Source organism: Gorilla gorilla, chromosome 18, assembly GCF_029281585.2.
Source record: "Gorilla gorilla gorilla isolate KB3781 chromosome 18, NHGRI_mGorGor1-v2.1_pri, whole genome shotgun sequence".
In the NCBI taxonomy this organism is placed as follows: domain Eukaryota; kingdom Metazoa; phylum Chordata; class Mammalia; order Primates; family Hominidae; genus Gorilla; species Gorilla gorilla.
The window spans coordinates 24188885-24214749 of record NC_073242.2 but is presented as its reverse complement, the minus strand read 5'-3'; the positions used below and the strand labels follow the sequence as shown (position 1 = coordinate 24214749).

General features: G+C 37.8%; 1 protein-coding gene across 4 annotated transcripts in view; it reads right to left on the bottom strand.

Annotated features, from left to right (window-relative positions):
* Positions 1–23823, bottom strand: part of RBBP6 (RB binding protein 6, ubiquitin ligase) — a 33312-nt gene extending 9489 nt beyond the window's left edge. For 2 of the 4 annotated variants that reach the window (XM_055365527.2, XM_055365528.2), the window contains exons 1-12: positions 22579–23821; positions 17103–17202; positions 14385–14421; positions 9811–9855; positions 7661–7749; positions 7447–7543; positions 6917–7056; positions 4830–4943; positions 3695–3867; positions 1662–1765; positions 1216–1553; positions 84–180 (exon numbers count right to left, since the gene is read on the bottom strand). In XM_055365527.2, the coding sequence (XP_055221502.1) occupies positions 84–180; positions 1216–1553; positions 1662–1765; positions 3695–3867; positions 4830–4943; positions 6917–7056; positions 7447–7543; positions 7661–7749; positions 9811–9855; positions 14385–14421; positions 17103–17202; positions 22579–22744 (1500 nt within the window). In that variant the 5' untranslated portion in view covers positions 22745–23821. Of the gene's footprint in view, positions 1–83; positions 181–1215; positions 1554–1661; positions 1766–3694; positions 3868–4829; positions 4944–6916; positions 7057–7446; positions 7544–7660; positions 7750–9810; positions 9856–14384; positions 14422–17102; positions 17203–22578 lie in introns of all 4 variants that reach the window. The other 2 variants (XM_004057368.5, XM_004057367.5) reach the window with 2 other exon arrangements.
* Positions 23824–25865: the final 2042 nt, after the last annotated feature.

Here is a 25865-nt window from a genome sequence, read left to right as displayed (position 1 = left end):
AAAAAAAAAGAGGTAAGAACAAAGCCAGAAAAACAAAACCCTGCTGTAAAAAAATCCCAAATTAAAGCACCAGTAAAATTTACCTTCTCTTCCATAAGAGCGGTAATTGCAATTGAGGAGGTTCCCTTTGAGTGCTCTGATGCAAGAGCTGCAGCTGGCAATATTTTATTATCAGAATCCCTTTAAAAAACATAAATTATAATACATTAAAAATTATCGGAAACGGACAATTAAGAGTAAAAAAGTTTGCTACTGTTTACCCATCACCTGCAGTTAAGATGAGTTAAGTCAAAGATGATGAATACTTCTGAGGAAAGTGAGAGAAGGCTGAAACTTTGAAGAGTTCTCTATATGTAAGTGGAAAAGTAAAATGAAGGACCCTCCTTAAGAAGATACTACAGTTATGATAGAAATCAGTTGCAAGAATAGTAAAACTTAAAGAAAATCAAAGTCTGGCCTATGAAGACAAAAATCCCCCCAGGATTAGGAGTTAAGTTTTAGCTCTAGTTCTACCACTAAACTGAAAGGATAATCTTGGGTCAGCCATAGAACTTTCTGGGCCTATTTCCACTATCAACCAAATAAATTCCACCAGATCAGTGGAATTTCCTAAATGTAAATGTAAAGGTCTCATCCTAAAGATTTTGCTTCAGTGTGTCTGAAATGGGCCTCTTACACCTTTTTTTTTTTTTAAAGAATTTATGAGACATTAAACTACATGGACAAAAGTCTCATTTCTGAAGTGGTAGGCTGTGAGTTTTCACTATTCTCCTACATAATAATTATGCTCCAAAATAATCACTATTCCTGACTTCTCTACTTACCTGTGTTTTTACCCCCCTTCTCTACCTATCTAAACTGTTCTCAGTTCTACTCAAAACTACTCCTATCCAAAACTATCATTATGATCACAAGGGAATTCTCCCACCTCTGTTAAGTTCAGAGCTGTTATGGTATATGGAACATTCAACATTTAATAGGGGCTGGTTGGCAACCTGTGTAGTATTTGACCTCAGGATGCTTAATCCTCATTTGCCAAATCAATCACGTTTGTTTTTCTCTTCCCCCAATAAGACTAAGTCACTTCTTACAAGTCATCCCACATTACTGAGCACAGTGGTCCACTAAGAAAGCTGTTAAAAGTGATAACCAACAACAAAACACTACATCATTGACCTCATTTGGTTTCTAACAGTGAAAAATACACAGGCTTACCGAAAAGGTCCATCTGATTTTTCTGAATGAACTGATATGGATACTGTTGCAGTTATATCAGGTACAGGAGCTGGAGCAGAAGATGGATTTCCAGACACAGGAGGGGCCAAGGAAGACTGATTAGAAGTTAATGAAGATATAGACGGAGCTGGGTGAGTTGATGAAGATGTCACTGGAATCATAAGAGGATCTTGTTGTCTTGATATTGGAGATCTCATCAGAGGTTGTAGGTTCCTCTGAATCAGTGGTCTCGGAGGTGGTATTGGGGGTGGTGGAGGAGGTAACTGTTTTCGTAGTCTTTTTGTATAGCCAGTTTCATTTTTGAAGTTATTTACAGCCTACAGATACCAAGCATAATAATGCAGAAAAATGTCATGCAGTATTCACTGAAGTACAGTTAAATCAGTTAAAAAGAATTTTTTCATAAAATGGATACAGATAGTTACCTGTCGTAAAAATTTATTGGCAATTAAAGCATCAGGAGAAACATCATTTTGATGACACGTTGGACATGTGTGCTCATCTGATTCCAGGAGTGCTGTTCTTATACCTATGTATAAGATTTCAAATATTAGTAAAAGCATAGTAGGAACTCAGTGTTTACGAAATGAATTAAAAGGATGGTCCACATTTGTTCAGTTACATTACTGTTTTCCAAGCATGTTGTGCTAATCATTTTAGATTAAGAAACTTAAGTAAAATCTCTCATCTTACAGTACTCCTCCGCTCTTTTCTATACGACCTATGCTACGTTAAAAAGAAGTCACAGCTGGGTGCGCTGGCATGTGCCTGTAATCCCCACTCCTGGGGAGGCTGAGACAGGAGAATCACTTGAGCCTAGAAGTTCAAGGCTAGCCTGGGGCAAAATAGCAAGGATCCCCCACCCCATCTTTTTTTTTTTTTTTTTAAACAAATGTCTGAATCGAGAGCAAAAGCACTCTTTCTCAAAGACTATTCTTTGTTTGGCTAGTAACTGGAATATTGTAGAAAACAAAAGAGAAATATAAGATAGTCTAGAAAGACAAAAATTTTACATGGCTAACTTGGGGTTTTTATTCAGGCAAGGAAATGAGAGACCTACAGCACAGTACGTGGGAGCAACACTAAATTACAGATACGAAGATTAAGCTTCAATGTAGTAAAACTCCAGTAATACCAAGTGGTATGTTAAATCTAAGATATAATCTGAAACAAGTCTTTAGCAACCTCTTCTTGACCTTGGTCTTCACTGAAGAGGTCAAAAAATAAAGATTTACAGGTATCCAAAGGGGATGGGTTCCACGACCCTCTGAAGATAATGTCTGTAGATGCTCAAGTCTCTCAACTGCCCCAAAGGCATAGTATTTGCATATAATACTATGTACATCCTCCAGTATACTTTAAATAATCTCTAGATTGCTTGTAATACCTACTGCAATATAAATGCTATGTAAATAGTTGTTATACTCTTATTTTAAAATCTGTATTAGTCTTTACTATTATTTTTTACTGTTTTCTTGCCCCCAAATATTTATGATCTGTGGTTTTGAATCCGCAGATGCAGAACCATGTGTATGAGGACTGTATATTTCAAAACTACCTTTAAAAATGAAAAAGGCCAGAGCAGGCTTGAGCAAATTTTCAAGTAACACTGATTTCTTCTGTGTAAGGCACAAACTTAGGATAAGTGGCAGGAAACAACTAAGTGCTAATATAAGTGATTTAAAAAGTCACAACTGCATGGTAAATGCTGGGTAATAAATATGTCTACAGACGCCGGGCGCGGTGGCTCACGCCTGTAATCCCAGCCCTTGGGGAGGCCGAGGTGGGCGGATCATGAGGTCAGGAGATCGAGACCATCCTGGCTAACACAGTGAAACCCCGTCTCTACTAAAAATACAAAAAATTAGCCGAGTGTGGTGGTGGGCGCCTGCAGTCCCAGCTACTTGGGAGGCTGAGGCAGAATTGTGTGAAGCCAGAAGGCAGAGGATGCAGTGAGCCGAGATTACACCACTGCACTCCAGCCTGGGAGACAGCGAGACTCTGTCTCAAAAAAAAAAAAAAAAAAAAAACTGTCTACAGGAATCAGGTGTTAGTACACTTAGAAATATTAGGATAAGCTATTCACAATCCAGGAAAAAGATTTAGATACCACTTAAAAATATTTCCAGAATTATCTAAGGCCCAAAAAAGTTTTAAAATTCTGGATACCACTTAAAACATACAGGAAACAAAAAGTCTATATTAAGAAAAACACCTCAGTATAGTCACCCTGATGAAGGTACAGAAGTCAATTCTAGAATTTAAAAGGACAAACAGGTTATTGTTTAAAAAAGATACAGCAAGAAAAACAGACTTCTCACTACTTAATGCTCATTGATCAACACTTGTCATCAACATTATTTATTTTATTATTAAAATATATGAGGTTGGGAAAAGCCGTTCCAAGTAAATACAAATATTCTAAAATATACATCTTCCAAGATTCAGCACTTCTTACATTCATCACAGTAACTGTTTCCACAGCAGGGAATCACAACAGCATCAGTCATAATATCCTTGCAGATGAGACACAACAATTCATCTGGGATAGGATCATCATCTTCTGAGGAAGAAGATGGCTCCTCTGGTAAGAAGGGAGGTTTCTCTTTCTTCCCAATTGCATATGCTTCTCTGTAAAAGAAAGTTTTCATGTTTTACCATTGTTAAGAAGGCAGAGTACTCATGCTACATGTTCTACTATAACATAATGGGAACACATAATTCAGCGCAATGCCAAATTAGCTTAGATAAGCACCATATCTTCTAAAATAAGGGAGTAATTATGTACAACCTAACCCTAAACAAAGACACAAAAGTCTAAACAAGCATAACAAAAAGAAGCAAAGAAATGCTATAAAAACAATAAAAGGATCTTAGAACCCGTAACTCTTAAGAACTGACGGCCAGAAATAAAGCGAAATGTTCTGTGCCATAAAGTTCTATTTAAGTGACAGACAAGACTTGAATTTAGACAACACCATAATCACAATTTTTCCTACTCTATCAAGTTTCTTGAAAAAAATAAAAATGAAAATTAAAATTAAAAATCCCAAAAAATCTCCCCTTCTCCATATCCCAAAAGTCTCTCAAACCTGTGAAGGTATTGGAGTAAATGCCACAAGACGGGAAATTAAAATTAGTACTGACATTATACAATTAAGGAAAGATAGTTCAAGGGAAATATTATGTCACTACCACACAAATAATTAATAAAATGAGATACCAAAACCCATGATCTACTTATTAGTATTTTAAGAGGTTAATTTATAGTCAATTAAGAAGCATTAGTGACTTAAATGATCAAAATCTGTGTTACAAAAATGTAAAGTAACACCTCATTAGACATTCTAGGTCCAGTTTTTTAAAGAAATGCATTTTGCAAAAATGTTGGGCATTAAATATAGTATTAAAAAATAAAAATAGCTATTCTCAGACTTGTCACCACTGCTTCTACACCCCCATCTTCTCTGTAATCAGGCAAATTTGCAAAACACAGGAATCCCTAGAGAAACCCTTTCTATTTCATTCAGGAACAGAGTGTGTTTATCTCAATGCTGAAAATGAAAGAATCTCGGCTGTACAGAGTAGGGTACCTTAGGTGTGTTATTTGTGTTGCAGTTGCTCCATAGACATCACCACGATTCCAGAAATAAGTATCAATTTGCTTATGCCCCATTGTTCCCAATTTGTGAAAGAGGAGTCTCCCACTGCCCAAAAGAGAGAAAAAAGAAAAAAAAAAAAAGAAAAAAAGAGGAGAACAGAGGATAGAAAAAGAAACAGAAGAAGAGTCTGAGTTGCTTATCAGTGGTGTTAGTGAAGAGGGTGAAAGTTTCATTTAAAATATTTAGATTCCCATCTTTCCCCAGTATTTGCTGTGTGTCTGGCACAATTGGGCATTTGTATTTCAGCATTCAAAAGCAATGAAGTTAATTATTAGTTAGGGTTTACAGGTGATATTAATTTTTCCAACACAAATTTTTATTTAAAAATTTTACATAATATAGATGAAGCGGTCTGCTCTTAATTGTGTCTGTAAAAATAATCAATTTCAAGCTAGTTATTTGGAAACATCTATGAAATGTCTGAATTAGAAACAGCATAACAACAGACTGTTCAATGATGAACCACAAAAACACAGGATGGTGACTGATAAAAAATAGATGGGGGTGAAGTTGAGGAAGTGAGCAGGGTTGGGAGTTTAGGAAAACATTCTTATCTGTGAACGAAAACACTATTTGCTGAAGCACATATTCAAAAACACAAGATCTTTTCAATATCATTCTATGGCATAGCTATTTTCATCATCATCCCCACCTGCTCACTACACTACACTTCAACAATATTTATAGCATGAAGCTGAGGAAAACTGTTCTTATATATGTATGTATTTTTTCACTGAGAACATGAACACCTTTTCTGTAAATTGATGCCCTGAGGATCCCCTAACTTCACAATCTCCTGGACAACCTGTTAAAAATGTAGAATCAGGGTCTTATCACATAACTTCTAAATCAAAATTGGGGGCAGAGCAACCAGGATCTTTTTTTTTTTTTTTTTCCCAAGGTCCCTCTACCTGGCCAGTCTTTTAACATACTTTTGTAGGAAATTCTTATGCTCAACAAAGTTAGAGAACGGCAGTCCAAAGAACACTTAAAATTATGCTGTATAGTATGTGAGATCACAACTGTTGAAGGTAATCAAAAAAGTAACTGACTACATTAATAAAAGCAGATAAAATGGGAAGTTATCTAGTTGAACCCTGCCACTGAATTTTCATGTCTGTCCATTTCATTAAAAACTGGTTCATAATATAAAATCTGAATACACATTAAAAATGGGCATTAAGGGCCGGACGTGGTGGCTCATGCCTGTAATCCCAGCACTTTGAGAGGCCGAGGCAGGCGGAGCACAAGGTCAGGCTAACACGGTGAAACTCCGTCTCTACTAAAAAAATACAAAAAATTAGCCGGGAGTGGTGGCGGGCACCTTTAGTCCCAGCTACTCAGGAGGCTGAGGCAGGAAAATGGTGTGAACCCGGGAGGTGGAGCTTGCAGTGAGCCGAGATTGTGCCACTGCACTTCAGCCTGAGGGACAGAGCAAGACTCGGTCTCAAAAAAAAAAAAAAAAAAAAAGGCATCAAGGTGTTTTATAGAGCTATAGTTGATCTGAACTAGTGGTTTATAACATAAACCTTACTTGAGAATCTTAAGACTCACATGGCATATCCAAACTTATTCAAGCTACTTCAGTATTTCATTTATGCCTGACACTTAAATTTGCCTCAACATCATGCAGAGCTTTTATTCTTAAGCCTCCTGTTTCTCAAAATGATTACAATCTGTTTTGTTCACTTAAAAATGCAAGTAGCATATATAATAAGATTATGTGGGAGTATGTATGTGAATGAGGAAGAAAGCAGGGAATGACAGAAAAAGAAAAAATTAGAAGACTACAAGGGAAGTGGCACTCACTGATAACAAAAAATCCCCAAATCCATTTTAAATTTGCTTTAAATGGAGCAGACTGCAGCCTCACAGAAATGCAAGATGTAGAGACTAATGGCTTTGGTATACAAAGTTCTCAAGGAATCCAAGTAGCAAAGTTACAAGCCCAAGATTAAAACACTATACCCTGGGACTGACTGGAGTCTCCACAGGTCATACCTAATTTGCATACTTACGCATCTATAGTTGGTATTGCATATTTTCCAGTGTTGGTAAGCATTGCACCTTTCATATTAGGATCTTTCACTTCCATCATGAAACTTCTGGGAATTCCAGTGCTCTTTTTAATCCTAGGACCAGATTCAAAGTTTTTATCCTATTCAGAGGAAAAAGGAAGAGGAGGAGGAAGAGAAAAAGCAGTTACCTTTATTTAATAAATTAGCTAATGTTATACAGTGCTTACTGTATTACTTGTAGTGCTTTACATATGTGATCTCATTTAATCCTTGTAACTGCTATGTGAAGTACATACTATTTTATCTCCATTTGAGAGAAGAAAAAACAGGCTTATAGAGATCAAGTAACTTGCCCAAACTCAGCCAAGTGCCAGAACCAAGATTTGAAGCCTGGCAAATTTGGCTCCAGAGACCATGCTCATTTGCCATTGTCTACAGAAGGCAGTATTAACCAAGAAAAATAAGACAGCTAAGGAACAATTCCAAAGGAAAAAAAGTAAGATATACCATAGTTTCTGCTTTGAACTTACCCCATTTGTTGGGCAATTCTTAATATAATGTCCAGGTTTACCACAACGGAAACACGTATAAGATGGAGGTGGTGGACCTAGAGGTTTCTTCATGTAACTAAAAGGGGGAAAAAAAATTACATGTATACGAGGACTTTGAAAAAACAGTGCTTTTGATTGGGGGGGAAAACCCACCCCAAAAGTTCCTATTAGTATAAAATATTTATGAACTTACTTGATTGGGTCGTATTCATGGCCAGATTGCGACATCATTGCTTTAATTTTATCTTCTTCAGAAGCATTGGCTTCAGCCAGATTGGCAGTCTGTTTAACAGGTAATTATTTGACACACACATTAGAAACACGTTTAAGACCACACAGCCAAAGACAACACCACTCATCCTGTAAAGAGCAGTATCTAACTAACCTTGCATAAAAACAGCTATTTACACGTATAACCTGGAAGAGGCACTTGGGAATTCCTTAGGTAATTACATGATGTTTGGGTGTCTGCAAGGCTGAAGAAAGTCATTCTGGGGGCACTCAAACCTTAGACCCTGTTTGTACCTTACGTTAAGACTTGCATACTACTTTTCTACAAGTTAAAGACTGATGTTAAGTTAGAATAGAAACACTTGACGTTTTAAAAATAATTCAAGTGTCAGAGCATTAAGACTGTAATTTATACTTACAATGTGGAGGTAGGGATGGGGGTAGAATGACTGAACGTATTATGCAGCAGATATTAGAAGCAGAAGGCTCTTTAGGTAGTGATGTTAGTTTCAACTCAAGTGCAAAAGATGTGCATTGAGCATTATAATTTTAAATTAAACTCTTCAGATAAGTTTTATGAATTTCATCTTTGAGGTATGATATACAAGGTCTAGATATAAGCAGGGTCTAAGGGAGTGATTTCTAGTTAAGTTGAATCTTCAGGCATTTAGCACTCATATCAGCCATTCATTGGGGTTTGTCTTTACATTCATCCACAAAACAAGCAACCAGTTTTAACATTTTATTGTAATTTTATATACAAAGAATGCTTAACATTAACAGAGCTTAGAACAACAGCAACATTTACAGAAAACTGGATTACAGATGTTTAACAACTAATTTGTTTGAACCCAAACATTGTTTTACAAATACCTGTAGTTTAAAAAAACAAAAAAAAAAAAACCAATCCCCCAAACCTCCCCAACTCCTCCCCACAAAGAAACAATCGTAGGAATAGACCAAAAACTCAAATATGGTCCTTACAGTACATAAGAATAAAAACAGTAAACTATAAACTTCTAAGTGTTAACTCTATACTAAACCACTTTGCATTAGAAAATTATAAAATAGGATGGCTTTAGTCCACTTTATGTTTTAGAATAATCAATTTTAATGCTTAGTTTTCCCAGAACAGGAGCTTAAAAAGCAATTTGTTACTAGGACATTTTGTCGGGATACAGTCTAGGGGAAAGGACATAACAAAGCCAAGAACAAGATAGGGACAGCACTAATGGAAAACCCATCTTTTCATTAATCTTGGTTGCTAAATTTGGTTTCACATTTCTGATAGCAGGGAAAAAGGATTTTTGGAAAACTGGACAGCTTCCTTCTTGGCCCTCAAAAGTCTGCCTATTTTTTTTTTTTAAAGGCACAATTTGCAAGCTAAATGTATTGCTTTAAAAAGTAATCCATCACTAGTGCTTTCCCAAACAGAAGATACACATTGTTGAGCAGAAAATGCAAGCAATCTTATCGCAAAACATGGCATATACAGTGATTCAGGAGGTAACAATATGCCCCTCTGCCAAACATACACATTGGTATATTCCTGCAAACAGCTTTACACACTTACACAATTCATGTAGTCTGTGTTCAAACAAATTAGGTTGTTCAAAACTTTTCCTAATGCAGACAGACTACAAGTCTATAGCATAAAGAAACAACTGCATCACATTTAAAATATTGACCTTCATGGGATCAAGTCAAATATTCAAGAAACAACCATGCAATCGTCCGTGTAAAGGAAATCTTCTGTTTTGGCTGCTTAAAAAACGTCCACATAATTTACAGCCAAAACCAGGAAATTCCTCCAGAACCTTGTTAGTTTCCAATGTATAATTAAACAAAATGTATGAGGGAAAAAAAAATAATTAAATGTAGCTTCAAGTGTTTCTTCTGTCTTGAAGATGAACAATACTCCAATACGCTGAGGCTGACAAAGTATTCCCCTATCTTCTCAAAACAGCAACTACTCTTTACAGGATAGTAATATGTACAATGCTTTTGCAAAATATATCCTCCCCCAACCCCTCTTAAAAAACCGTTCCATATAAAAAAATATGATGTTAGAAAAAAACTTATATTTTCAAGAATATATATATATATATATACCTTTGTAAGCTGGGCCAGAGAAATAGACGCGGAAGAGTCATCAATCTGTTCACAAAAAATTAAACACACATTCAAGTTCCAAACTGAAAACATCTTAAAGTGATCATTTAGCCCCTATTGACACTTAATGTTGAAATATTGGGCATTTTCTTAGTTTTCTAAAGAATGTTAAGCTTGAAAATGTAGCTCAGCCTACTTCATTCTTCTCTAGATATTTCACACAGTTATAAAAAGCTATCAGTTGGAGGGGAGGAAGAGGGGACTCAATTAAAATGAAAAAATGTATCACACAGAAAATCTGTTCAGAGTGTTGACTGAATACTAGGAGTCCCATGTCTCCCTATGGTCTCTAAATGTGACAATACTCAAGACAATGTACACTGGAAGAGAGAATAAGAAATCTAATTTTCCTGCAAGGCCATTATACAACATTGTAAAAACAAACAGCCCTTTAAGGGCTCAGATAATTGCTTTAATAAATAACAGCTCCCATATAATTGCTACTTCTTTAATTTTTGAAAACATGCTCTTCAGTCTGAGTAAGTTTGTTTATTCTCTCATACAAAGAGTAATAGCTTCTTGTCAAAGAAACCACAGCTTTCTCAGGGCAAAGATGTTAAGTCAAAAAAAGAGAAAACAATGGCACCCTGAGGAGAAGGCCAACAGAGCTGTCACTTATTATGATGGACTCTAATATTTGAAGAAAGTTAATTTAATCACACAGAGCAAGTGTACATAAAGGATATAAGAGGGCTTTTAAAAAGGTATTTTAATGAGTCTTAAGCATTCTGCCCCACTCACTAACTGCCAATTCTCTAACACTGAAGTGGGGGAGATAACTGGGCATATTTGAAGAGGCATCTTTGTGTAAAAGATGTATGGAGTCAGGAGAGAGCCACCTTCATAAACTGTTCTGTGCAAAGAGGAATAAAACACTTCTCTTTCAAAATAAAATAAAAATAAAAATGTATTTTAAATTGAACACTAATTTTTTTCATTTGAGCCTCTGAAATGATTTTAATATCAGTTTTAAAAAAAATCTTTAGCAAACAATCTTGAAGATATGCTTTCCCTACAGCTTCCTATGTAATAAGTGGGTTGCTTAGTTAACATGTCGTAAGGTCAGAACTCTTCATTTAAAATGGAGAATGTAACAAGATGTCTGGATCAAAGAAAGAAGTCTTCATCAGGTATTCTGTTCCAGAGAACTAAAAGTTTTAAAATAAGAGCAACATGACTTAAGAGCCCCAAAGACAAATGTAACCAGTCTCAATATGAAGTTCTTAGCCAATGCCCACACAGTAGGGATTCAATAAATGTAAATAAAAAATAATGTTGGCTAAATATAAGACACATCTCACAAATATCTTAGGGTTTTAAAAGTTAGTTTGATGGATATTACTTGGATGTTTATTCAGACAAAAGGTTCTTTGCTCCACATTAAGGAACTGACTATAAAAGAGTTCATGATGCACTAACCCTATAACTTAATGCATAACTACATAATTTGCCAATGGGTTATCATTTTTGTCCAGCTTTAAAGTATTTTTTTCCTTTAAGAACTAATCTCAAGTGGTAAGTAGAAAAAAACTTCTAAATAATACGTATCTCTTTTTATCTAAAATAAGTTCTGACCTACTCAATCTATTTTAAAGATTTTATACCCACCAGGAGTTACTTGATTTTAAGTAACAAGGACTAGACAAATTGCTGTCAACCATCATCTATACTACATTTCTAACCAATAAAACAATTAGTCTTTAAAAATAGCCCATTACTATCTAGAATAGAATATAAATACTGATGATTTCCTTGGAAAGAAAACAATTATATTAACTTTCTTACCACTGGAACTAAAAAACTTAAGAATAAAAAAAAAATCTTCCCACTCCTAACACTTAAGATATAGTATCCTTTTTGTTTTTATGCTGGGCTTTTGTGTGCTTTTAAGCTTTCTGCCAACTTATTAGTATTATGTATTTATTGACTTTGAAGTGGTTTAGATATGCAACTGCACCTAAATCACCTTTTTACCACCAAGTAATCACTATTGCCCCTAAATATCTTATAGTCCACAAAGAAGTCAAATTTAGAAAAGCAAACAAATGTTTCCTACATATAGCAAGGTGTTCAGAAATGAGCAAAAAATGTTGACAAAGAATGGTTTAAAAATGATTAGGAATTTGTATTACTAAACATCAATAAAAATAGTGACTCTTGGTAAGATACTAATGGTAAAAAAAAGTCTGCCACTGAAAGTCCTCACAAAACTGACTGATGCAGACCGTAGACATTAAAATTAACCCACCTTCCCTGTACCTAATTAGGGGTCTTGTTTTGGGGAGCAAGGATCTAAAATCTTTTATGCCAATTATATTAGCTTTTTGAAGTTAAAGAATCCTATAAAATGCCACTCTGATATTTAGTTAGCAAGAAGAACATCCAGCTTTGGGGTATCAACATGGATGGATGACTAAAAACAAGACTGGGGAATATGGAAACAGCCATCCATTCTTGATTAGAGTTCGCTTCCATTACCAAAACTATACATTTACTTTACTAATCAGGATAAGAAAAATTTGGCTTAGCGCCTCTATTTACTTTGCTTTTGTGAATGTGTACAATCCACGTGACTCTAAATCTCCTAAGATGGGCACTAATTATGCTTGATGAATATATTCTCATCTTAAATGCCAGCAAATGTACCCCAAGCAAATAAATGATGGGGACAACAAGGTATCTAATATCTCTATTTCAGATAATTCTACCTAAAAATTAAAGCCACTTTTAAAGTATCAAAAAAAAAAAAGAAAAGAAAAGAGAAACCTAAATAAGCTTAAATAAACTGCTTCTTATAAATGTAATACAGACATGCCGGAACACACAAGGCTAAAAGAATGTTAACTTTATTTATGAACATGTGATTTGTGTTTATACACATGCTAATAAACAAAAAGGAAATAACTGTTTTCAAGAAATAAAACTTCATCTGAATTAGTTTAAATACTATATAAACTGTACTTTATACAAAATGTGTTACATTAACTACTACAGTCACCAGGATAGTCAATCTAATTTATGCTAGCATTTGGATACATAAAAATCAGTTTTAAACCAATCACCAGCAAAACATAAGCTTGGACAGTTTTTACAGCATTATGCTTAAAAAAAAAACAAAAACAAAAAAACAAAAAAAAACACCCCATATCCAAAAAGAGGAAAAAAAATCCCCAAACACTAAGACTTTTGATCTTAGAATCACTGTATTTAGTTCCACAAGAACTAAAGGCCATATACTCTAAAGAACAAGTCCAATGTTCAGATATTCTATATTATCATGTTTAAGATCCAATGATCCAAGGTTAGTGAAATGCCTCATATACAAAGAGCAATAGTATTTAAAAAGTATATAATGTGAAATAGCAAGCAATACCCTTGAATTCTAAATGAAGATTTTAGACATCTTGCATTGTGTACAATATCAAGCCTGGGCATTAAAATGTTTAGAGAACCATTACATTTACAGAACCCAATTATGATAGACCTGTGTTATGAAACAGATGCTTCATCCCACAACTTAGGAATGCTGCTACTTTTTACTTAAGAGCTCAAAGTTAAAATGGTATCACAAATTAAGTTAATCTGTGATTACAAAAATTAAGCTTAACTTTCTTCAAACCAGTTATTCTGGTTAAGGGGAGTTACCTCTGATAAGGTACAGCTTTCAATGGCCTAAAATTAACGCAGCATTTTAGTATCTTATAAGAGGGAAATACTTTAATTTGGACATCTGCACTAACTAGATAGAAGTGGAAGATCTCATTAAACTTTGAAAACAATATAATCAGTTTATATAAACTCAAAATTACTAAGACATTTATATATTCATAGGGGGCCCCAGGTTCAGGTTTCACTCTATAGTACAGATATAAACAAAAGAAGGAGCTCAAAATGCCAAATAAAGCAAGACTAAATAATAAAGCTGCATCAATGGTCTCTGGAAAGCTCTTTTCTATGATGTGTTTTAACTTGGAGAAAGCATCAAACTTTAATATAAGCTTTGCATGTTGCTAATGCGTTTTTGGAAGCCATAAATCAGGCAGGAAAAAAAAAACTAACAAAAACTAAGTGATACAACGTGAAAATGGCAAAATATACACTCCAAACATTTTTTATTGCAAGAAACAAAAAGCACACAACAGCCTGTACATACATACAAAATACTAACTATAGACAGACAAATGTAGAACATGTCATCATGTTCCTTAGTGTAAAACCTAAACGATCTAAAAAGGATCATACATTAACTGTACAACACAGTGTCATACAGGGATAATGCTATCATATTTAATATGAAACAGTGTTACGGGCACAAATTACCCATTTCTACAAAATAAGTGTGCAAGTGATGCCACATATATCCATATTCAACTGAGCTGTCATCAAAATACATTTTATTTACAATATGTACTATGATCAGTTGGATATTAAGTTCTAAAATGATTTACTTCACTGCTACATTATAAAGGTAAAAGCAATGTGTAGAAAAAGTGTGAGATTGTGTTTTTACATACTGCTTTTGTAGTTGCCATCGCTGGTTCAGTTCGACTTCTAAAACACAAAATAAAAACAAAAATTAACATTAGCTATTTATGAATTTTTGTGCTAATAAATTTTAACACATTATCTTCAATAATACATTCTTAGGAACCTAATTTTCCTTCGGTATAAATATTTAACAACAGCCAATTTCTGAATGAATAAATTACTCTGATTAATCTTTACCACCTTTGAGCAGTTTTAAGATAGATTTGTGGTTTGGAAAAAAATTCCATACTAGGGAATTCAAAAATAGGTGTACCTTGCCACTTAAATGTTTTCTGAAAGGTTAGTATAGGGATTTTATGTTTAGAAACGTAGTTTATTCTTAATAAACTGAAAATTTTAAATTATATAATTTCCCAGTTTCTGAATGCGTAAATTTTCACACATCAGGAAGACCGCTGTTGTTAACATTTGTAATTTGGATCCCTGAGAAATTGCTGTGCTCCCAAAACTAATTTTCAAATCTGGAGGGCCAGGCTGATAGCTATTTTCACTTTTCAAATGTCTCAAAACAACAATCAAGGATTGAACAAGAGGCCAAGGTGAGAGGATCACTTGAGCCCAGGAGTTTGAGACTAACCTGGGCTGTAACATAGTGACCCCATCTCTTAAAAAAAGAAAAAAAAAAAAAACCGAACAAAAATTCTCACTCCCAGAAAAACATAATATAATCAGAGTATTTTAGTTAAAAGAACTGACTTAAATGGCTGTGTAAAACTGGACAATTTGATGTTTAAAAGACATAAACCCCAAAAGAAATTATTTTAATCCACACAGGAAAGGGGAAGAAGTTGAGTTGCTAGATTACAGCCTTTTAATACTTAAAGTTTAAGGTATCTTGACTACAGAGAAATGTTAGCATCTAACAGGAGTTTCTAGGTGTGTGTATAATTTGGAATTTGAGATTAAAAAAAACCTGAGCTTTGATTTTCTAGTATTTGCTCAAAAAAAAACTGAGATGCATTTTATGAGGCAAATTTATTACAAACAGAATCCTATATATTGTACATTAACACACAATTCTGTGTAAGAGGCAACTTATTTTGCCATGTACTTCAAATAATTCTTAAGAGTTTCTATCAAAAAATCTACAGAAAATACGTTTGCCATTTTTTAAAAAGCACTTGGTAAATTAAAGTAAAATTTCACACTGGATTGTAGGAATTAATTCTCCCCATAAATTTATAATTCTTAGGCTGGGTGCGGTGGCTCATGCCTGTAATCTCAGTACTTCGGGAGGCCAAGTTGGGTGGATCACCTGAGGTCAGGAGTTTGAAACCAGCCGGGCCAACATGGTGAAACCCAGTCTCTACTAAAAATCCAAAAATTGGCCAGGCTTGGTGGTGGGCACCCATAATCCTGGCTACTTGGGAGGCTGAGGCAGGAGAATCGCTTGAGCCCGGAGGCTACAGTGAGCCAAGATTGTGCCACTGCACTCCAGGCCGGGCAACAGAGTGAGACTCCATCTCAGGAAAAAACAAAACAAAACAAAAAAATATATATATACACACATATATATATAAAATTCTTAGAATCATTTAAAGTTAAGAACACACAGCATTAAAAGTTCACTTGGCAATTACAACAAGGAAAGTATTCAGCTTTTTAAAGTAGCTACTATATGGAAGATACTGCACAAAAGGACCTCTAAGTGTTAAGATATGGAATATAACTTTACAACAAACTAATGAGAAAAATCTTAGAATACTTGCCCATATGAGGTAAAGCTCCAAGAAATGACTTTATTTTCACCTTAATTTCAAGAACACTTTACATTCCCTAGCACTGGCAAATTCTAGAATTTTTCATTGACTCAAAATAATTTGTTCCAATTTCAAACAATACTACCTAATTCTAAGTGAAAATCACTACTCTTTAAATAACCTATGTTGCTGCCCTTTTCACATATTATAGTTCTGCTATCACTACTGAAATTGCAAGAAAGCAGAGAAAGTTAAGGATATAAGGTTTTAATCCTGCCCCAGGTTAGTGAATACCAGCTCCGGACTAGTTGTGAGACTGCTCTCTTCCTACTCCAATAATGTGCATTTAGCATGTGCCAGACACTAGTTAATTCTTACAACCCTCTAGAGTTAAGTACTCACGGCCCTATTTTATTTTTGAGGAATCTGAGGCACAGAGACTTACCCAAGGTCCAAAGTCACACAACTGGTATGAAGCAGTAAATGGAGTCAAATCTAAGCCTGATTTCAGTGCCCTTGATTATAAATCCTATATACTTTATGCCTCTCAGCCAAAGCCCCTTATTGATAAAGAGTAAATGTTAGCATTACTGAATACTCTTGATGCTGTCAAAATATTTAGGACCGATGTCTACAACACCAAATTTTTGTAGTGAAGAAAACTGAAGGAACCCCCACAAAAAAAAGTAGTCAAAGAAAGGCACAGAAATAATGTGAATATCACTTTCTTGTATCTGTAAATACTGGCCATGTGGAGAAAAATTTTTTCTAATAATGGCCCTCTCACAACAGGCTAAGTCAATTTAACTGGGGGAGGAAATCAAAAACAAACGAACAAAGAAACCTACTATCCTCACAGTCTTGAGAAGATGTATTCATTAAGGTTAAAGTAATGAGTTCAGTTCTAAAATACAGTTTTTTCTCACAAAATTAAAAAAACTAAAAAAAGTCTATTTTGAGAAATACATGAGATTTGATACTTACATAACATATGTCTTGCTTGTAGATTTAACACCTCCAATAGGAATTCTTCTAACAATTACAGACGAATTCTTAGGAATCAGAGCATTATCATCAGTATATTCTGTAAATAAAAAGACAGAATCGAATTTCCATTTGGGGATTTGGGTGCGTAACCAAGAATTAGAAAACTTCAAATATAGATTTCATGGGAAATGAACTTAAATATAATAACTACAAGTTCCTTGCAACTAGATTACTGATACTGTCAGAACAAACATCCAAAGCCCTAAGAGGGCTTCTTTTCAAAGGACAACAAATATCATCAGCAGGTTCTTGGCTCTAGCACTTCTACTTTTGTGGAATTCCAAATCTCAGTAACACTGTCATTCTTTAGTTTAGTCCGAAATGCTGAACATGTGAATGGAGAAAAAGCTGTTATTCGGAATGAAGATATTCTGTCTCTCCTAGTCCCTAAACATTAGTTGAGTATTATAATCCCTGCACTCACAGAAATTATTACTGAGGAAGACAGGCTAAAAATTAAATTATGACGTTATGAATAAAGAGAAAATGGTTTTCTAATAAGGAATGAATAGTGGAATACAACTTCAGATAGAATGTTGATTCCAAGAAAGCCCCTTGGAGGAACTTCTACTGGATACTTAAAGACTGAGAACCCAGCCAGATACGGGAAAAAAACTGGTTGAGGACTATTTCAGGCAAAGGATAAAAAAAGCATGTGGAAAAATGACACGAAACGGCTTGAAGAGCCTAAGAAAATAAAAGAGAAGAATGACAGAAAGGTATAGACCATACACTGATTTATATTTTGTTTTGAAGTGCAACAGGAAGACACTGAAGGATTTTAAGCAAAGTGATTATTTGCTTTTTGTTAAAGAAAAAAAGACTACTGGCCAGGCGCTGTGGTTCACGCCTGTAATCCCAGCATTTTGGGAGGCTGAGGGGGGCAGATCACGAGGTCAGGAGATTAAGACCATCCTGGGCTAACACGGCGAAACCCCATCTCTACTAAAAATACAAAAAAATTAGGAAGGCGTGGTGGTGGGCGCCTGTAGTCCCAGCTACTCGGGAGGCTGAGGCAGGAGAATGGCATGAACCTGGGAGGCTGCAGTGAGCCGAGATCGCGCCACTGCACTCCAGCCTGGTGACAGAGCGAGACTCTGTCTCAAAAAAAGACTACTGTGGCATCAATGTGGAGCACGAACTGTAGGAGAACAAGAGTAGAAACCAGGGGATTAATAACCAGGCTGCTAAAAAATCCAGGTAGAGATAATGACGACCTGTGTTATGATGTGAGAAATAAAGACAGAATGTTTGCAGGTAGGACTGACAAAGCTTGCTGATGGACCGAATATGGGGGAGATGAAGGAAATGAAGAAGAAAGAGGAATCAGGCCAGAGGAATCCCTGGGTTCCTGGCTTCAGTCATCGGATAAACAGTGATGTCACCTTCTGGGAAAACCAAGAGGGAGATGAATGGATCCTATTTTTACACTCCTTGGGCTATTTGCAATACTTTTATAAGAATGAAATTAAGAAACTGGACCTTAACTATGGTAAAAAGATTTGCTAAAGAAAGAATCTGTAAAATTACCAAAAAGAAAAATTACCTAGAGATGCAAAAATGTATCCATCTCCTTTAATCACACAACCAGGCCTTTTTATTGTCATTAAGTTTACTTGCTTCACTTAAAGTTACTCTGCACAAAGTGACTATCTCTGTTCTTCCGATTATTATGCTTACCACATATGTAGGCATATTCGGCTTTTAATGTATATTAATTATTTTTAGTCATAATGCTAATAGTATTGTTATAAATGAAATTGTTCAGGCAAGGGTTATTTTCTATATACTTCAAGTAGAAGGCGCTATCTCACAGGCATTCAATTAGAGGTAGACAATTTCCTAGATTTAGGCATGCCAATATAGGACTATAATCTTTATCTTGGACAGTTCATGATAGCCCCAAATTCCAAGGAAGCTTTGAGTCAGAAAAACTGAGAGCATGGGGTGACTAGATTTTTTTAAAAGTTAATTCTAGAAATAAAACTTTGTGTCAAACACCTGACAGGAAGCTTCTGAATATGTAACAACTCAATGCAGTCACAAGAGCTTTCCAAGACAGCTTATTAATTTGATTAGCACCATACTGTGTCAAACTAAAAGGTGCCTCAGTGCCCTTCAAAACAGATGTTCTAACTGACTTTTTAAATACCTGAATTACAATGATTTCTTACCCCTCAAAGTATCTTTCTAGGGGTAATAAAGACACTTTGGGGGTATTTCATTTAAAATACCTCCTTAACAAGTAGTCTGTTGGCTTCAAAAGACCCTTTCTGCTTGCCACTTTTTTTGACCCCAGACATGAAAGGCATGGATGAAATGAAAAACAGAATGAATCCGAGAAATGAAGAGTAAGAAAGATAACAAGGGTCATTTATAAACACTTCATATTCAAGTTTCCAAACCTCTCACACTTTAATTTCAGAACTAAGGATGTTTTGTTTTTTAGGGGTCAGTGTGCAGAAAAGTAGAAAAGTTTCTCATATATAACAAAGATTACTTGATATTCATTTTGAAATACAGTCTAGAAACAAGCAGGATTCTTGTCTAAAATCCAGGGAATTCTGACCCAAGCGTTTCAGTCTTATCAAGATTTAAGGGTCCTAGGCCGGGCACAGTGGCTCAAGCCTATAATCCCAGCACTTTGGGATGGCCTTGGGAGGCCAAGGCAGGAGAACACTTGGGCTCAGGAGACCAGCCTGGGCAACATGGCAAAACCCCCATCTCTACCAAAATTTAAAAAAAAAATTACAATAAATTAGCCGGACATGGTGGTGTGTGGCTGTAGTCCAGCTACTTGGGAGGCTGAGGTGGGAGGATCACCTGAGCCTGGTAGGTTGAAGCTGCAGTGAGCCAAAATTGTGCCATTATACTCTAGCATGTGAGGATGTGTCTCCAAAAAAAAAAAAAAAAAAAAGATTTAAGGGACCTAAACATGCACACAATTCCAAAACTGTAAGGAAATGTTTTACAGAAACATGGTAGATTAGGGATTTTAAAATTATAAGAATGAAATTAAGAAACTGGACCTTAACTGTGATAAAAAGATTACCATAGTTTTCTATTCAACATAGTTTTATGTTGAATATCGGTGCTAAAACCAAATGGCATTCTACTCAACTGCCTTGTGACATTGGATACTATTTCCCATAAAAGTAGTTAAGTAGCTACCATCAATATCTCTTTCTCTCTTAATTTGAGGACTGCATAAAATACACATTTTCTCCCTCAAAGCTCCCTTTTCTTAACAAACCGAACATCAAAGCTTTCTCCAATAAAGGGCAGTTCACATAAATATAAAAAAGAAAATGTGCTGGGCAAAAACACATTCCTGGCTTTCTGGGTTTGAATTACGTATCATTTATTTCCTGGGCTAGGAAAAAAAAAAATTGGTTACACAAAGTCACAAAACTCTTAAATTTCCGGACAGGATTCTTTTAACTATAACTTACCCAGTCTAAAGTTGCATTCACATGCCTGTAATCCCAGCCCTTTGGGAGACTCAGGTGGGTGGATCACTTGAGGCCAAGAGTTCGAGACCAGCCTGGCCAGCAAGACAAAACCCCATCTCTACTAAAAATACAAAAATTAGCTGGGTGTAGTGGCGCATGCCTGTAGTCCCAGCTACTTGGGAGGCTGAGGCATGAGAATCGCTCAAACCAGGGAGGTGAAGGTTGCAGTGAGCTAAGATGGTGCCACTGCACTCCAGCCTGGGTGACAGAGTGAGACTCTGTTTCAGGAAAAAAAAAAAAAAAAAAAAGCTGCATTCAATTGTTGGGTCGAAAAGATGGATAACGCCTAGCTCTAATGATTCGATTGTGTAATACTCCAGTAAAATATGAAACCTGAATATATGACGATTAAAATTGCCTTAATATCCTTTAATTCCATTCATATTGTCTCTCCTCTCATTCATAAATACTCAATATGTCAAGATGGCCCAAACTTCTTATAAACCCATCTGTTCTGTGAAATGTGACTGTTGTAGTTAAGGGATGTTTGTGAGGCACTTAAATAAAGCTATTTCTCAACTGTTCATGACCACCACCAGTTTTTCCTCTCCTTAGGCAGAGGATTACACATAGCTCCAATTATCAAAGGGTATGACACTTGTTTTTAAAAGGTGGGGAAGCAGACAGTATTTTCACAAAGTATCATTTGAGCAAATAAATTCTTCCTTAATATTTTTGAGTCATGATATGCCAGCACTGCTGTTCCTTAACCTAATACAATTATACTTCGGTCTGCATTGTAAATGGAAAACTGGTCTTCTACATGACAAGATTTACTCTACCTAAACTACAGGCTGGAGGTGGGGGACCTCCCATTTCAACTAAAAGAATCCATGTCACACCTTAAGTGTGACAAAAATTTTGTGACTAAAAAAATACCCTAACCTAATTGTAACTTCACTTCTTCTCATTCCATCAGTAACTTTTAGAACACCGAACTGCTAAAAAATACACATCAGCATTACTGATCTGAGAAAAAGAAACCAAAACAAGTTCAGAGTCAGGAAAGACTGCTTGTCACATTTATCTACTGTTAAGTTCCCAATATTATCAAAATACTTTTGAAAAGGAGAAAGAATCTAACGATTCTTATCAGTGGCTTATTTGTACTCTATGGTAGCAGCCTATTTTTCAGTACCTTAGTATCAACAGTCACGTAAAATCTAGCAACTACTACTTTAAAAAAAATCAGTACTTTTGATCTTCACCGAATTGATAAATCTTAAAAGTATGGTGATGAACTAATAGTTTAACTACTTAATTGCCGTATTACTAATTCTGGAATTGACACACAAGACAAGAGCGGTGACATCAGAACATTTCAAGATCCAAAAACAATTCCAATACTGATTAAATCCTCAAAAATATTAAAGTTCAGATCCCTTCTCCACAACACAGGCAAGCAACTCCAAATAAATAAATGCGGGGAGGGAGGGAGGCAGGACATAAAATTTGCCATCAAACTCCACAACGTTGTTAGGTTAGAAAATTATTTTTTTTCTGTTTTTTTTTTTTGCTGATTGAACAAACAAGCTTTGCACAGGCTCTCCTGCCCTCCTGATGGAAAATAAGTTAGAAAACGCCCTAAGACAAGCACTCAAAGAGTCTAGATAGCTATCCCCCTCTCCTCCCTCCCTCATTTTAAAAAACAGCGAGAATAATCAGGCTTCCACGTTTTGGGTTAGCCTGTTACAGATGACCCAAGTATGCAGAAATAAAATAAACCAGTGAAACTCCAAGGCCAACTGCTGCAAAGGTTGGCTATCAATGAAAGTTGTATCCAAAGTACTAGAACGAACAGTCCCCACTAGAGACATAATGGCGGTTAGCTTCCTGCCAGGCACCTTCTAGCTAGTTTCTCTCTCCAGCCACCAAGTATCTTAAGACCAAGCGGTCCTTACCTTCTTTCGTCTGCGCATTGGTGATCTGCAGGTCGCAGTCGGCAGCTTTCAGCTTCTCTCTCCCCATAATCTGCTTCTTTAAGTCGCAGAGGGAGATGTGGAGCCCATCAAAGGTGACGGTATCATAGTTGAGTTTAGAGGAAAATTTATAATGCACACAGGACATGGTGCCAAGGGATTCCTAAGGTTCAGCGAGGAGACGTGGACACTCTCAATATACGTATATTTATAAACTTTAAGAGCAAAATATGTACACACAAAACACTCAAAGACACCGAAGGACCCTAAGGCCTCAGATTAAATACCCCCCAACCACAAGCAGGGGTTCGTCAGAACAATAATCCAGACACCCCCCGATACTCAGAATCACTTCATGGGGGAGGAGGAGGACGAGGACGGGGAAGAGGGGAAATCGAGAATCCGCCAACGGGCACAATGTCACCCGGCTGGGTCCCCCTCGCTCATGCTAAGGGGCCGGCAGAGACGGGGGGGTTGGCGGTGCAGTCAGTAGCGGTCAGTCCACACGTTAAGAGTCCGAGCGACCCCACGGGGTCAGGGGTCCATAGCGCGGCCGCACCTCCCGGCGGGTCTCTCTCTCCGTGGATTGGGGTGACCCAGGCCCCGGGAGAAGGTTGAGGGGAGAGGGCCTAGGCCCGGAGTCCACGAGCGGCCTCACGCCTCCTCCTGGCTTCCGGACGACCGGCGTCAGCTTCCCCAGGCCCAGGCCCAGGCCCCCACCGCACACAAACCCCTGGCGCCTGCTCCCCGGAGGCCACGAGCGGCCCCGCGGCCTAGGCCGAAAACGCGCGGTCGGCGGAGGAGAGGCCTTCCCGCAGGCCGCCCCCGGCTCCGCCTCCCCCCGCCGCCGCCGCCGCCTCGGACACAAAGCCGGCGCTAGGCCTCGGCGAGGCCTCGGAGCACTTCCTCACCACCCCGGGCCCCAGCCGGCGGCCGGGTGGCTTCGGCGGACCCCGGGGACACCGCCGAGGCTCCCTGACGCTTCCTCTCGCTGGATCCTCCGCGCTTCGCTCGCCTTTCGTTTCCGTCGCCTTGAGGCCCGGAACCGCGAGAACACGCCCGCAAGCTGCTGGGCAGCGGCTAGGGCTTCTCCGGCTCCCTTTCTGTGTTGCCCCCCTGCCGCTCGGGGGCCCTCACCGAGCGGCGGCGACACCTCCAAGCCAGGCACTATGGCGGACGCGGCCTGGCTTCGGACGAGCGCCCCACTGCGGGGTCTCTTAAGCAGGGATTGCACGGGCGGCGCGCGCGAGGCGGGGCTGGCGTGCGCGGATAGGCGGGCCGAGAGGCGGGGCGGCTGACGTCACAAAGCGCACGGCCCGCCCACGTGACCCCGCGCTTTGTGACTCCAAAGCGCGGAAACTGAAAGAGCAGGGACAACGGGAAGAACCATCTGCTTTAAAAGGGAGGGGGGTTGCGCGTCAGGAGGACCGGCTCACAGGGAGGCTCGGTGGGGAGAGCTCGCCTTGCAGGGGCTGCGTGCAGTTTCCGCTGCAAAGTGGCTTGCCTAGGGGTGGCCGGCTAACTCCCCCTTCCCCACGGGCCCCGTCAGCTCCTCTAAGCCTCCCAATTTAAGTGAGCATTATGGTTGCTATGCAGAAAACTATGGTTGCTATGCAAGCGCTCCCTAGCTGCTGCTTCCAATAAACTGGCTACCCTATACTCTTGACAAGTGGAAATCGTGGAGCAGCCGCTGCCAAGAACTGATAACAGCCACCAGCACCATACAGATTTATTGAGCTCTTACTATGTGCTAGGCACAGGGCTGATCGCATAATAACATTGCCAGGCTCAGCAGCCACGTTGTCTGGGTTGGATCCCTAGCTGTGGGGGCTCTAGATTTAACCCCTCTGTGCCTGGGTCTCCTTGGCTGTAAAATGCCATTAAAAATAGTACTTGGTTTACTTGGATTAAATAAATGCACATAAATCCATAGTCTAAGACCATGCCGGTGCATTGACGTGGCTCAATGCACCGAAATATTAATAGCTGTAGCTCAATAAATGTCAATTTAACAACAAAAACCCTACGTGGTCAACATGACATTATTTCCGATTTATAGATGATGGAACTGAAGCTAGCAATCATGTACTTTCTGAATTTGCAGAAGGGGATGCCTGCTCAGTGGCAGGGTCCCGATTCCATTCCTAAGCGCAAATGCCAGGAACAGTGACAAGAACCCCCTCAGTAGACTGGAATTTTTTTTTCCTTTGGGCATGGGGACGTTATTACATTCAGAAAAAATCATAATATAATAAAATTACATTCATAAACGATAGTCATTATCGTTTACAATCCATGTTCCTCATCCTCTCTGAATTTTACAGGCTAGGCTCAGTGAATTTAGGCAACTGAGAATAAGATCCTATAGCCAAGAAGTAGCAGAGTTTCCCAGGGACTTCCTGCAAGCACACTCCAAATTCTTACTAAACTTGATTTAAAATTAATCACCATCCTGCCAGAAAAGCCTTCCTAAGGCCATCTTTTAAAAATAAGATGGCGATCTTTCTCTATCCCTTTAGTCTTTTCTTCCTAGCACTTGCAGATAGTTGACAGTTACACATTTACTTTTTAATTGTCTATCTCCCCCAACCCCTACCTTCGGCTGACAATAGGAATCTTATCTTTATATTTGTTTTTGCTGTATCCTCAGCTCTTAGAACATAGTAGGTGCTCAATAAATACGTGCTGAATAACTGGATACATTTTTACGTGATCCATAGAGATGTCGTGGCAATAAAATTTTGGCCGTAGTCAAGGGCAGCTCTAGAGATACCATTACAGTTTAACTCAACCACACACATCAGTACTTTTCATATATAACAAGTTTCTTCCACTTTTACCTCTTTGTTATTTCACCAAAAACTTATTGCTGCCAGGTCCTCTTCAGGATGGTTGCTTTTTTCTTAAAAGCCTCTGTGTGAATGAAAGGGCGAGGGCTATCTCTAGTGAAAGAAAAACTCGACGAGAAAATTGCAAGCCGTCATGGAATTCACTCCGAAGCGGTGAATCTGTTCCTTTCGCCCGTCTGTGGCCGACCCCTTTATATACTGAATGCCTAATTTAATCAGCGTGGTGCATCATGGGATCTCAAAGTGGGCCACACCCTCAGGATATGACAGAGTGGATCATAACCTAATCTGCAGGGGGGGATGTCCTTGGAAAGAATGTTGTCTATTGGTCCACGTCTGTGGCCGACCCCTTTATATACTGAATGCCTAATTTAATCAGCGTGGTGCATCATGGGATCTCAAAGTGGGCCACACCCTCAG